The sequence below is a fragment of the Lagopus muta genome, chromosome Z, assembly GCF_023343835.1.
Source record: "Lagopus muta isolate bLagMut1 chromosome Z, bLagMut1 primary, whole genome shotgun sequence".
Classification (NCBI taxonomy): Eukaryota; Metazoa; Chordata; class Aves; order Galliformes; family Phasianidae; genus Lagopus; species Lagopus muta.
The window spans coordinates 24,183,020-24,198,060 of NC_064472.1; the positions used below are offsets into that span (position 1 = coordinate 24,183,020).

A 15,041-nucleotide genomic window follows, 5' to 3' on the forward strand; every position below is an offset into this window, starting at 1 on the left:
TGTCAAGCTCTCTTTAGACCTTGAAGTAAGCTGCTTTTCCTGTAAAAGCAGTGGTTGAACTACCAGCACTTTTTCCCCAGGTATCCCCCAGGTACAACACTACTGTAAAGCAGGATGGTTTGCTGGGAGCAGTACTCCAGTGAAAAAATACTTTGAAAAAGACTTTACTTTCAAGAATGTACATCTTCCAAACAGACTGATCAGAATCCTCCAACTTGTCTGGATAAATATTAGATACTTTTGTCTTGTTCTCAAATACAAGATGACATGGATTTATTAGCCTTATATCACTGTGGAGGAAGAAAAATAAATACACAGAAAAAGCCCTTATTATTTAGGTGACTTCAGGCAACAGCGAACCCATTTATGAATTCCCTGTTGCAGTGAAACAGATGTGTAACTGAGTGGCTTTAGAAATATCTTAAGAATACCACAGTAAAACTTCAGAAGTAGCATTTTCAAGAAGACCACTATAAAACAAACTTCTCAGCAGTGAGTTGCAAACTACATTCCTTTAGCGTAGATATAAGGTTTGTATGAGAATATCTAAATTCAGACATCCTCAGGACTTCTAGGTGTCATCAGCAGTGACACCAGGAAAAATCTTTTCCCCAAAACATTTTCTTTCCCATGTGCTTCTTCAATCCCACTACCCTGTCCTATGTCTAAATCCAGGCCTTTTCTACCCTATAAGAGATGATTCTTCCACAAATGCTGCAGATGAATTGATTTTTTTTTTGAACAATTACATCCTGCTTTGCATGGAATGGAATGGAATGGAATGGAATGGAATGGAATGGAATGGAATGGAATGGAATGGAATGGAACAGCTGGAAGTGGTCTTCAAAGTCCAACTGCCTGACCACGTCAGGGCTAAACAAAAGTTACAACATTTATTGATGGCACTGTCCGAATGCCTCTTGAACACTAACACCCATGGGGTGCAGCCACCACACTAGGAAATGTTTCATGTCTTTTAGTCCAGTTACCAGCTTTATTGCCTCCTCTGGACATTTTCAAGGACCTTAAAATCCTTATACTGTGGAGCCCAGAACTGCACACAAGGTGAGACCTCACCAACATTGAACACAGTGAGAATCATCTCTTTTGACCATGTGGTTGTGCTGTGTTAATTCTCTCCAAGATGCTGTTTGACCCTTGGCTGCCAGGGCACACTGCTGCTGGCTGAGGCTGAGCTGCTGGTACCAGCACTCTCAGGTCCCCTCTTCCTGAGCTGCTCCCCATTTGTTTCCCATTTGTGCCTGTGTATTGTATCACTCTGCCCCAGGTGCAGCATCCAACATTCTTCTTTGTTGAATTTCATGCTCATGATGATTATCCAATGCTGCAACATCTCTGGATCCCTCTACGAGGCCTCTCCTCCCTACATGGAGGCAACAGCCCCTCTCAGTTCAGTGTCATCAGCAAATTTGCTTAGGGTGCACTCTATTCTTGCACACAAATCAATGAAATGTGCAACAGGACAGGCCTTAGAATGAACACCAGACACTGCTGGTGACTGTAGCCAAACAGCCAACCAGATGTAACTCCCATTCAGTATCCCTCATACTACCCCTTCATGCTCTGCCATCGAGCCATTTCATTACCTAAGACAACATGAACAAATCTCACAGTGGGACAATTTGTCCAGAAGGAGGCTGTAAGGAAAATATCAAAGGCCTTACTAAAATCCAGAAAGACAACACCCGCTGCCCCCCTTCATCCACAATGTGGGAGATCTCATCACAGAAGCAGATCAGATTACTGAGATAGGGTTTTCCCTTCACTAACCCATGCTGGCTACATCTGAGAACAGTTTTGTTTGAATGGCTTTCAGTATCTTCCAGGACAGTCTTCTGCATAACTTTTCCACAGTTGGACTGACAGGTCTATAATTTTCTGGGTCTTCTCTCAAACTCTTTTTGAAGTTAGCTATAATGCTTGCTACTTTCCAGCCACAGGGACCTCCCCAGACTCCCACAGCTTTCAGTAAACTTTTAAGAGGGTTTCAGCTATAACATCCACTAATTCCTTCAGTACTCTGGGGCAAATCCCCTCAGGTCCTGTGGACTTATGAACATTGAGATATTACAGCTGTTCCCTTACAATTTCCTTGGTCACAGATGGAAAGTATGTGCTCCCTCACTCCTTCCTAATCCTGTGACTCTGAGGTTGGGGCAGCCCAAGTTCTGTCATTTGTCATTACTCTTATATTCTTAAGCAAAAAAAGTATTAAAGGCTTTAACCAATCTCAGGCCTTCACCATCTCTTCTCCAAGCACCACTGGACTCTCGTGCTCTGTAGTGTTCTGCTGACTTTTCTGTGCCTCCAACCCAGCAGATCGAGGGAGTTGCTCTTGTGAGATCCCACCTGGAGTACTGTGTCCAGTTCTGAAGCTCCCAGCACAAGAAGAAAAGAATATGGAGCTATTGGAGTGGGTCCAGAAGAGGACCATGAAGATGAGCACAGGAGCACCCCTCCTATGAGGACAAGCTGAGAGTGTTGGGCTCTTCAGCATGGAGAAGAGAAGGCTCCATTGGGACCTTGTAGTGGCCTTCCACTACCTGAAGAAAAGCTGGAGAGGGGCATTTTATAAGGGCATATAGTGAGAAGATGAGGAGAAATGGTTTTGAACTGGAAGAGGGTAGATTTAGACTAGATATCAAGAAGGAATTCTTTACTGTGAGGGTGGTGAGACACTGGAACAGGTTGCCCAGTGAGGCTGTGGATGCCCCCTCCCTGGAAGCATTCAAGGCCAGGCTGGATGGGGCTTTGAGCAATTCAGTCTAGAGGGAGGTGTCCCTGCTCATAGAAGGAGGTTGGAACTAGATGATCTTAAACGTCCCTTCCAGTCCAAACCATTCTGTGATTCTACGAACGCCTCCCCAAAACAAAGACAGTGAAGCAGATCCTTCAGTCTCCTTAAAAGGCAGTGCTCACTGGATGCTGTTGATATTTTGCTCGGTAGTGCCTCTGCAAGTCCCCACCTCACCAAGTCTGCAAGAACCTAGGAAACTGGACCTTCTGAGACTTTCGGTCATCGTGGTTTCCCTCACTGTGTTCTCTGATGTAAAGAGAAGTAGATTGAAGATAGGCTGCAGAAACGTGACCTTCATCAATTAACTCACTGGTTCCACAAATCACAACACAGTTCAGCACATAAACACAGCCTTGACTTCTGAACAGATTTATTCTGAGATATAGAACATAACATCTTCTCCTGAAAGTCTGTGTTATTTTCCAAAGTAATTACCTGCTTAGGTATCTCTTTTCTTGGTGACACAAGTGGATAAGCAGGACAGAATCCTTTGCAAATGGTGGATTTCAGGGAAGTTGTCTCAGACATACAGAAGGAGAAATCTACTACTGTCAGCAGTTCAGGAGGCAGGGGACACATTCTTTGAAATCAGTGGACTGAACCTGAGTGTCTGTTCTCCAGAAGGTAGCTTAACTGCCACATTGTTATCAACCCTGAGGAAAGTTTCTGTCAGTTTCAAAAGAAATCTCCTTTTTCACTTTGAAAATGAACAGGAAATTTTAAGTTCCGTTTTTCCGCTCTTCTAAAAGAGATTCCCTGGTTTTCAGGCCCCACAGTGCGTGGTTGAGTTGTGATCTTTGATCAGACGCAATGATTACTAAACATAACTACAAGAATGACTATTGACAACTTTCAAGTTCACAGTGCCTTCCAAAAGCCGTCCACTCCAGTAACGGGGGAAACAGAAAGCTGCTGTTCTTCTGCTGCTCTTGTAGCCAAATTGTTGACCTCCAAAGAAAGGGAAAAAGGAGAACTGAAAGCAGCTCCAAAGTTAAGTTAATAGGCCTCGTGCCCAATTCCACATTAAACTAAGCTTATATTTTAATAGTACTAGACCGTGTGCCATTGGTAAGTATACCAATATTTTCATTAAAATGGCTGTAAAATAAGAAGGAAGTCAGACACTGCTCCTCCAAAAATAAATAAGTTGTAATTAAATCTAACAGGTTACAGCACCACATGCAAACTGGCTATGAGCACAGTTTGTCCCAGGCTTATAAATAGCTGTTCAATAGCTTGTTTTCTAATAGCTACGATGTTTCAAAGCTCCCTTCTGCCCATTTCATCTCATTCCCCTACCTGGCAGTGGACCTAGTGGACATTGCAGACTCTGCCAATGCACAGTCTCCCAGGTAACAGCCATTTCTTTGGATTTCTCATTTAAATATAATTTTGTAATGTTTAGGCACATGATCACACTATGTAAACTCACAGGAACCAGGAAGAAGCAGTGTTTCTGTGGAATCCCTGTAGACCTGCTTGGGATTTGGTCTGCGGTTGTAGCGGCCCGTATCTCTGCAACTTCTGCTCCTCCCTTCCATGCTATGAAACCACCTGATACTGGCCTGAATTTCCCATTCCCCCTTTAGAAAGAATGCTGTCATTTTAAGGGGCAATAGGAATCCAGGGCAAGAAATCAACAGATTGTGAATCTACAAAATTAGTTTTGTATTTTCAAAGGAATAACTCAAATTATTATCAAGAGTTTCATACATGAAACTGCCTCTAAAGTAGCACCTTTTAGCTGATGGGTTGCAATAAGTTCTTAGTTCTACTTCTATATTGAAGATATAAAATATTTGGCACCTGATGGGCAAATCAATAGGTTGAAGTACATAGGATTCTTTTTGATCAGTTTTCCAGAGTAATCCTCTCTTCACAGAAGCAGAGGAAACCTAAAGGAACAGAATATCATTAATGCATTTTTTTCTTTTACAGCTGTCAATATGGGTGAGAAAGAAGCATATGAATAAGTGGATACAGAAGGCTGAAGCAGTGGCTGACACAAATGGTTGGCCTGTGAGGGAACATGAGCTGGTCCAGCTGCTTTTCTCACATAAAGAGAGTTACCTGCACTAGGCAGTGCCTCCAAAAGGCTGTGCAGCATTCTGACTCACTCAGAGGTAATATTGTGCCCTTCCCTCTCACAGAAGCAAAGGTGGCTCAAGGTCCAGAAGCCCACAGCACCGCAGTGTTTTGGGGAGAAGCAGGAGCTCCTACAGTATGAGCACATTGTACTTCATGGCTTGTAAGAACTGCCCCCAAACACCATCCCACAGAGCAGGGAGGCACAGCCAGCTGCTGCAGCCCTGCAGGACAGGTGTCTTGCTGGGCTAAAAATGCAGCTCCTAAACAGGGCCAGAAGGAGACAGCAACACACAAGAGATCACTGCGTAGCACTCACTACTGCAAACTCATGTCCTCAACCACAATACAGTGCACTTTAAACACACATGCTGCATCCACGATGCGCTCTATGCTTGTTTATGCATCTGTAAAGGCAACAGTTGATTTTCTGAAGCTACAACCTTGCTACCGTTGACTTATTTTGAAGTCCAGAAAATTCTGGGCCTTGGTTACCATGACAACAATCCCCTAAAAGAGGCAAAGTGCTACACTACAAAACACTTCACATGCTATCTCCTAGCAACCATGCAGGTACATAGAGCCTTCGTCAAAGGAAATTTCAGAAAAGTTACACGTACATTAAAGAAACACCTACAAGTTTCACATATAATGTGCATCCTTCACTTTGGTCTTCACTAAATAAGCCTGTTACTGAGACAAAGACAAAGAGCCGTTGGGAAAGGAGGAGAGATCAACAGGTAGCCAGGAAATACAAGCAGAGAATGGTCTACAAAAATAAAATACCCTGAAATCTGGCAGCACCACAATTGACATCAGAGGAAAATGCAGCCCAAAGCATGGCTGCTTTTTCATTCCTGGCTCCACGCTGCATCTGCCTCACTACTCACTCTTACCAACTCTTATTCCGCTGAGTGTGCAGCTACCTGATCTAGGACCACTCGTACCCATGGAACTAGAAGAGGTACAGCAACCTGCCTGAAATAAAACACCGAGAAGTTGAAAGACCCTCAAGAGGATTAAGCACAGCTGAGAGTCTGGCACCTCAACACTCATTACAGCAACAGGGCAAAGTAATGATGGACGTAGAGAAGCCACCTGTAAGGAATGGTTTGTGTTAGCTGTTTGGCACATTTGCTCTGGGTTAGAGTACCTACAGAGCAGGTGTGAGGTTTAGTTGTACAGCTAAAACTGCTGAGTTACTTCACTTTCTAAACCAATCCACCACTGTACATAGCTTGCCAGGTTATTCCTCTCCTCAAGGAGAGAAGAGGGGAAATGATGCACCCGCTTTCTGTATGACACCTTAGCAATTATAAAGCACACAGAAATCGAAAGATATTATCAACTGTTACCTTCTACATTCCAAGAACATGCATTATTCTCAGGATGTACTGCATAAGGTCTTAGTTTGCATTATTTCTTTAACCTGTGTGGTCAGTTTGAAATCCCTCTTCTCTGCATTCAGTGCTGTCAAGGAGTATTAGAAATTGACAAATGATCCAAATCAGGCTCCTCAAACAATAAAGCCTCAGAGTCTTGTTTTGCACATAGCAAATGGTACAAAGTATGAAATAGGTGCTACTGTTACTTGGTTACTTTGGGCTCTGAAAGACTTATGGGTGCGCAGTCATCCTGAGATGATTTTTGGTTCTGTGTCCAAATCATTGAGTCAAATTGATCTCTTTTAGTTTTACAACACATTTCCTATACCAGCTAAGGAAAAAGGAAACAAATAAACAAAAAACAAGCATGCTAGAAATGTCTATCACCTAAAATAGTTCTGGAAGTCCAGAGTGCTGTTTGCCAAATTTAACCTATCAGACTGCTCTTTTTTATTTGCCAAGCAGCTTATTATTTTCTGATGACACTGTTTTCTCCATTCTGTAACACTTCAGTCTACACACTTCCACTGTCAGCATGTAAGAGTACAACTACAGCACCTGTTAAGGAATGAAAAGGAATGAAAAGGTCAAATACGGAGCAGCAAATCTTTGCCAAAATCACTTCAGTATGCTGATATAGGAAGTCTGGGCTTAGTCCAAGAAAAGCACTTCTCAACTAGTTTCTTTTTTTATGGCAAAAGTTGTTCCAGCCAGAACCTCTCACAGAACCAGCTGGGCTAAATTGAAAATAGCCTGCACTGTCTCATAGTTTCAGCATACCAATACTTTTCGGATTGCCCCTAATTTTCATTTCCCAGCTCTGCAGTCCCACAGTATGTTCAAGAGAACTATGATGTCTTAGATGTCAAATCAAGTTGTGAACTGATTGTCACACTGAGTCACAGAGCAGGACAGCTACTCCTAGTGTTGTCTAGAGCTTTGTTTTTCAAGCTTACTGTTTCTAACATATCCCATGTTCTACAGAATGTATTACCAGCCAGTAGTTACACAGTAGTAAGTTTAAACAAAACAAGAAGTGCTGGCAGTGCAGTACAGATTTTTTGCACTCTTGGACATGATATTTCTGTAAAAAGAAGAAACATACTTTAGATCAAGGCAGTGTACAGGGCTGCATTTCACCAGGGTCTGTGGACCTTGGGACAGCACTGTCTGTACCTGGGTTTCTGAGTACTCTCCATAGCACTTAGACGTCCTCGGATTTGTAACCGACAGCTACATCATTTCTGATATTTCTCAATAAAATAAAACACAAATAAGTAAATCAGAAAAGCTAGGTGCATGATATATTAAGGAGGGTCATCTTACCTGTGCTTCTACATCAGAACTTAGAATCATAGAATCATAGGATTGTTCAAGTTGGAAAACACCTCAAGGACTGAATACAACCATGACCTAACCATACTACCCTAACTGACAACCCTCCACTAAATCATGTCCCTGAGCACCACATCCAAATGGTTTTTAAACACATCCAGGGATGGTGACTCAACCACCTCCCTGGGAGCCTATTCCAGTGCTTAACAACCCTTTCTGTAAAGAAATGTTTCCTGATATCCAACCTAAACTTACCCTGGTGCAACTTGAGGCCATTTCCCTCACCTGTTACCTGTCACCAGTGAGAAGAGACCAACCCCACTCTCGCTGTATGCACCTTTCAGATATTGGAAGAAAGAAATAAGGTCTCCTGTCATGATCTAATACTAGAGATACTGGTCCATTCAATTTCTTATTATTCCTGAGCTTTGCTTTTGTTTTGATATGGAAATGCTTGAAAATTGTCAAAAGTTTTGGAGGTTCATAAACACGTTTTGCACTTCCACAAAGAAGCTTCCTGTCATTTCAAGAAGAGGATAAAGTAATCAGTCAATGAAAGACTGAGGAGTTGTTTGTTTGTTTTGCTTTCCCATTTGTTGCTATGTTTTAGTGATAAGAGCTGTAAAGCTTGTTTGTTCTTGTAGTCTTCTGGCCAATGCTTACGTACTACAGTGTGCAAGAAGTGTCCATCTATGCACAAACTTTTGCTCAAGATCTGTACTGGCTGTAATAAAAATATGCATTTGCATTCTTCAAGACCCACAGAGGAAATACTTAATTATCTTTTCCAATCACCATAGAAATGTCCAAGAAGCCTTTTCTTCTTGCTGAACAGCTGGTATATTTGCACTTGAAAACTGGTGATATTTAGACAATGGATCAAGCAACTATTATTCACTTAGTATCATCTCATACTCAATGTTAGCCTTCAATTAAGCAAATTAAGTGCATCTTATCTTTATAAAGGCCAATGAAAGGTTTGAGATGTTAATAGTTTGCTGCCATGAGGCTGTTTGCATTGTTTACAAGTAGGATTTGGTGTTGCAGTCAACTCATCACAGAAGACTATATCTACTGTCTGCAGTGATATGATGCAGTAAGTAAATTATGATTATCAGTTGGCCATAGCTAATACATAAAGCATGTGTTTCATCAAGAATTAAACATGGGCAAGGGATGGCAGTTTTTCACTTCAGTGCTTGCACATAAATATTTTAGTAGTACAGCGTATGACTGGGAACCTCAAATTGGGGGTCCTATTTCAAATTATGATGCAGACTCATCTTACACAATCTATCATCTCTATCATCTAATACTCAGCAAGTCCCCTTAACTTCTCTACCAGAGAAGTTTACTATTACTTTGCTTTTGTGATAGTTCTGTAATATTCGGACCTTATTTTGGTCACAAAAGAACCTATCATCCCAGAGGAAATAGTAGAAGGAATGATGGAAAAAATGGGGAGCTCTGACTTGGTTTTAAAATGACAAAAAGTATTTTACAGATCTTAATGCACGTATGATGGAAACATTTCCACTGTATCATTGGAGCAGTTCTTAACTGAATAGAAGCACCATCTCCCTGAGCATAGGTCCCTATGAGGACAGGCTGAGGGAGTTGGGCTTGTTCAGCCTGGAGAAGAGAAGGCTGCGGGGTGACCTCATTGCAGCCTATCAATACCTGAAGGGAACCTACACCCAGGAGGGGAGTAAACTCTTCAAAAGGGCTGACAACAGCAGGACTAGGGGAAATGGTTTTAAGTTGAAGGAGGGAAGATTTAGGTTAGATGTTAGGGGGAAGTTCTTCACAAGGAGAGTGGTTAGGCCCTGGAACGGGCTGCCCAGGGAGGTTGTGGATGCCCTGTCCTTGGACGTGTTTAAGGCCAGGTTGGACGGGGTCCTGGGCAACCTGATCTGAATATGTATGTTGGTGGCCCTGCTAGGCAGGGGGGTTGGAACTACATGATCCTTGGGGTCCCTTCCAACCCGGGTGATTCTGTGATTCTGTGATTCTGTGATAGGTCCCCACGCTTGTGCAAAACACTGAAGCAATGACATCTGGGTGCCAATTACGAAGCTGAGAAACATCTGAAATACTCTCACTTCTGACAACCAGAAAGCTGACAAGTACATTTGCTTACAAGAGTGCATGGTGTAACAGTAAAAAGGTAAACAAAGTATAAACAATCCCTAAGAACAAAAAATGGTACTGCCACTTTAAGAACCTCCTTCCAAATTTCAACTTAAAGAATTGTGCAATAATTTCTAATTTGCACAACTATTTTATTTTGCATTTTGAAGAGTTGCAGTTTATCTCACAAAGCATCCCACTGTGAGTAGAAAAAAAAAAATCAACAAATCTATTTATTTATTTATTTATTTATTAACTTTGTGGATTGAAGTGGATTCAGTTGCTTTGGTTATTCTTTTCTTTCTTTTTTTTTTTTTTTCCTGTGACCTAACCTACGTTTTCATTAGATGTTTTCTGATTTTTTTTTTTTTTAATTACAGAGTATATTTTAAGTTCACCTCATCTCTTAATTTCTTAATTATAGCCGAGTATAGAATCTATTTAATCCCAGAGAACAACTTTACGGCACGATACCTGTCTTTATGAATACGAGTGAGGAGGTGCACCCTGGGGCGCTTCTGCGATCACCACACCGCTTGTTTTGTGAGAAAGTTTTGGAGCGGGGCGACGCTGCAAAACAGAACCCTACAGGGAACTCGCAGAGAAACCAGTGCCCCACGACGCCGGCAGCACGCGCTGGGTCAGTGCAGCATCCCGGAGCAGCGCCTTGTCCGCCCGCTCTCCGCCGAACCGCCGGCCGCTGCCGCAGACGCTCCGGCTTGGAGCGGAGCCGGCAGACGGCCGCTGTCCGCCCGCTGCCAGAGGCCCGCGGCTGCCGGCCGTGCGGATGAGGACGGCTGAGTTCCTGCGGACGGCAGCAGCTCATTCCGACCGACAGAGAAATGAAAGAGCACAGCTTCCACGAGGCGCGTTTCTCCCAAGAGGAACCAACCCGGCGGACCTCTCCCGGACGCCCGGTCCCCGCCACCCACCGCAGCCGCCGGAGCAGCCCTTCCCCTGCGGCCGCGCAGCTCTCCACCCCGGAGCTCTGCAGGCGGGCAGGGAGCGGTGAGTCAGCGGGACGGCTGCACCCCAGCGCCGAGCGGCTCTCCCATCGCGCTCCGCTCGGCGCTCACCTTGAGGCTGGCGCTGCCGGTCTGGGTCTCCGCCTCGATGCCGCAGCAGCGCGGCGCCCTGGGCTCCCTGCGGCGGGGGCCGGAGCAGGGCGGCGGCTGCCGGCTCTGGTAGGCGAGGACGGCGGGGATGGAGTCGGCCGCGTCGCTCTTGACGAAGAGGCCGTGCAGTGTGGCGGCACCCTGCGAGACGGTGGTGGTCTGGTGGGGGGAATTGGACTCGTCCGAGTCCCGGCAGTAAATCACGCCGCTCTGCGAGACGTGGATGCTGGGCGCGCAGCCCATCCCGTCCCCGCCCCGCTCCGCTCACCGCCGGCCGCAGCCAGCTCCCACCTGCCGCCCGTCCGGGCTGCAGGGCCGCCCGCCCTGCGCCGCGCTGCCCGTGGCGCCACCCCCTGCCACCGCCCAGCCTGCAGCTCTGCCCCGGCCGCTCCGCTCGTTCGGCGCCCACCTCGCCCGCAACGCCCCCCTGCCGTCGCCGCGCTCGCCCGGCGGAGCGAGGCCGCCCCACGGCTCTCAGCGCTCTCTCGCCCCGTCCGGTCCCCCCGGCCCCGTTCCGTCAACTCGCTTTGCAAGCGAAAGGTCTCTGAAGTGCTTCTACAGAAAAATCCGACTGTGCTCACTTCTCTTAGCCATTGGTAAGCAAGTGTCAGTTATTTTGTGTGACTGCAGGTACGAGCTCGGAGCCGCACAGCATCTACCGCAGGTGTGGGAAGAAGACCAGGACTGCTCAACGGCTGTGAATGCTGCTTTTCAGTCAGAGCTCAGAGCTGCCCTGCAGCCTCAGCCTGTATGCCCAGTAAGTACCAGCCCCTGCAGCCAGTCCCAGAGACCGTCAGGCTCAGTCTGGCAGTGATCTGCACACCTCCTCGGCTTCCTACAGTGAAAGTGCACACAAGGTGTAAAGCTATCCACAGTTCTTAAGCCTTTGCTACATTTTAGTTTAAACTCCTCTGTTTTCCATGGCATTTTATAAATCCTTCAAGAACTGGTACTGTCATCCAGCCTCTATGTTTACTGCCTAATGTAGCATTTACCCGACATTCAGTTACCAAACAGTATGTCTGTATACATCTTTCCACTCCTTGGAGCATCTCTTGATATTTGATATCACTCTTCCCCCCTCCAGTTTTTAATAAGCATTGTAAATACGGTAGAAACATGAAGAATGACTGGTATAAGTACTGTGATGCCAAACAGCATGCTTTAAGCTTTTCATTTCACTTCCTAGTACTCCAAAAGGAGTCCCGTGATGATCGGAGACCAGTTCATTCATTGCCACAGGAGTGATGGCTTCACAGACAAAATGCCTCAGCACAGGAAGGCTGCTTTGTCTTCTGCTGGTGCCAATCAATTCCATGCATCATTGCGGCAATATGAACACTCAGTCATCCATCAAGCACCAGCCTGAGATTACCAAACTATAGGACAAATTACGGCTTTACCAGAGAGAGCCTGTCTGTGCTGGTCCTAGCAAACACATTTCTCTCACTAGTTTTTTTCCCCACTTGTCTAAGTTCACAAAGTTGTGGCTCATGTCCTGCACATACTGCATGTTTGCAGTGCTGCCCTACTGACAGCTGTCTTTGACAACCAATGTGAAACCAGGCTTGGTTGTGAGTGAAACAAAGAGAACAATGCCTTATCCTCCAACCCATCGGTGTAGCTGTTGTTGCTGCTTAGGTGGCAGTTCTGAGGGAGATCTTTCAGTCTACCAGATCCTAATACACTTAGCTGCAGATGAACATGTCCTGCAAAATCCATAGGCTGGATTGGTGGGCTGAGGCCAGAGGTTCAACGAGACCATGTGCTGGGTCCTGCACTTTGGTCACAGAAACCCCACTCATTGCTACAGGTTTGTAGCAGAGTGGCTGGAAAGCTGCATGGAGGAAAAGGGTCTGGGGGTTCTAGTTGACAGCTGGCTGAGCATGAGCCAGCAGTGTGCCCAGGTGGCCAAGAAGACCAATGGCATGCTGGCATGTATCAAAATAGCGTTGTCAGCAGGAGCAGGTGATTGCTCCTATGTACTCTGCCCTGGTGAGACTACATCTTGAGTACTGCATTCATTTTTGGGCCCCTCACTACAAGAAGGACATCGAGGCCCTGGAGCGTGTCCAGAAAAGAAGGGTCTGGAGCACAAGACCTATGGGGAGCGGCTGAGGGAACTGTGATTGTCCAGACTGCAGAAAAGAAGGCTCAGGAGAAACCTTATCACTCTACAGCTTTCTGAAGGGAAGCTGTAGTGAGCTGGGATTTGGCCTCTTCTCCCAGGTAACGAGATAAGAGGGAATGTCTTCAAATTGCACCAGTTGAGGTTCAAGTTGGATATTAGGAAAAATTTCTTCTCAGAAAGAATGGTCAGGTGCTGGAATGGCTGCCATGGAGGTGGAAGAATCACCAGTCTTGGAGGTGCTCAAGAAACATGGAGAAGTAGTACTGCGGGGCATGGTTCAATGAGCATGGTGGGAATGGGCTGATGGTTGCACTAGATAATCTTAGAGGTTTTTTCCAACTTTAATGATTCTTTGATTCTATGAATTGAGCAACAAGTCCATTTTTTGCAGTATATCATAGTTCTTCCTCATTTTAGTGTTACTATACTGAAGAACTAATCTTTCTTTAATTAATGGGAAACATAAGCTTAGCATCTGAATTACTTGCTGTGGGTCACACCAAAGATTTAGAACAGAACCAGGATCATCCCACATGAAATCCATACATGCACTGTAAATGAAGTGTCCCAAAAAGACCCCTGAGAATTGCTGGCTATTTAGGTGAGACTTAGTTAATAAAAAAGAATGTGGGAGTAAACTGTATTTTGACTTCAAAGATGTCACATCACATCTAGATTATGTGCTCAGCTATTTGCAGTCCATTTCTTCAGATAGATTCACTGTTATTTCATCAGACAGGGAATACTTAGGTTTCCATAGCTTCCCAATACTCAACATTCTATATTGCTCTTACTGAGCTCTGTTACAATTTTGCTATTTATTTCAGACAGCATTGCAGGCATTTGCCTGTTCTTATGTGGACTTCCTTTGTCTGGACATGATATTTGCCAGAAATTTAATCGTAGGAATAGAGCGTAAGTCACACGTCTGGAAAATTTTGACTAAATGCAACTGTTGAGTACCTCTCCCTGTTCTGTTCTACTGATTTTTGGCTAATGGGGAAGAATTGCCACTGAAGGAATAAAATTGCCTGTGCAGAGTGCCAGAATGCTTGAGAGGAGGGAAGGCTGCAGGACAGAGAAATACATGGACAGCCAAAAGGCAGTAGAAAGGAGAGTCACTTGCTGCTTCATCTGACAACAGGAGGAACTTCAAGGAATGGAACATGCGAGTGATGACAGGTATGAGCAGAGGGTGAAGCAAAGTAAGTGGATGCAGAGGAATAGGATGACTGTCTGCAGCTGGAACAGGTGAGGAAATGGAGAGGCAGGTTAAAGATCCTCTTCTAATATTGCTGCTTTTGCTGCATCTTGCCTGTGAGAAGACAGCCATAGATTTACTGAACAGGGCAGAGAGGGAATGTATAACACACACACATACATCCTTGTACCATGTCTTATGGCTTACTTATCCTGACTTATGTTCACTAACATGGAAGGTTTTACTCTAAATAGCATGTGCTAATTCAACCAGGAACCTCTCCAGGAGGGACAGGTAAGGTACTGATGCAGATTCTGCCCTCAGAATTGTGTATTTCATATGGCCTCAGCATTTAGTCAGTACATCCAGTCACTGGAAGATATGCACCCATTTTTTCACTATTAAAGATTCTTCACTGGCTTTAGTTGCAACTATACAATAAATTTTACACTGTACAGGAAACCAGTTTCTTACAGGACTAATTTGAGCTTTAAGTGTACTAGTGATTCTGGAAGATGTCAGTGGAACATCTGTACAACCTTGTCTATTTTTCCGGTAAAAAGCAAGAGATACACACTCTCTATGGCATTTACACCTGCAAATCCCCCCATAATGAGGAAAATATACTCCTCCAAACTTTATATCCCTTCCAAATTCAGTCACAGGCTTCACTCTGACCTCACTATTAACCCCGTGCCACAAGTAGGTTGGTAAGCTATTGGAAATGACATCTGCAAGTCTGAGTTCACTGCAGTAAGAATGTACTACTTCAGAGGTCACATTTTACAGAAAATCTTGTACTTCACAGCCAGCTTCTGATGACAGTTACCTCTGTTCGTGT

The 15,041-nt window shown here is 44.8% G+C and overlaps 1 protein-coding gene and 1 long non-coding RNA gene across 10 annotated transcripts in view; both read right to left on the reverse strand.

The window, feature by feature from the left end:
* Positions 1 to 15,041, reverse strand: part of PDE8B (phosphodiesterase 8B) — a 76,593-nt gene that overhangs the window by 59,440 nt on the left and 2,112 nt on the right. For 3 of the 9 annotated variants that reach the window (XM_048931757.1, XM_048931758.1, XM_048931756.1), the window contains exon 1: positions 10,830 to 11,195. The exons of 2 other annotated variants lie outside the window; for them this stretch is intronic. In XM_048931757.1, the coding sequence (XP_048787714.1) occupies positions 10,830 to 11,111 (282 nt within the window). In that variant the 5' untranslated portion in view covers positions 11,112 to 11,195. 4 more of the 9 variants (XM_048931763.1, XM_048931764.1, XM_048931765.1 and 1 more) reach the window with 4 other exon arrangements.
* LOC125687043 (uncharacterized) lies at positions 1,178 to 5,863 on the reverse strand. Its single transcript, XR_007373959.1, has 3 exons — positions 5,690 to 5,863; positions 4,251 to 4,713; positions 1,178 to 3,766 (listed from the first exon to the last, which is right to left on the reverse strand). It is a non-coding gene; the product is annotated as an uncharacterized LOC125687043 (long non-coding RNA).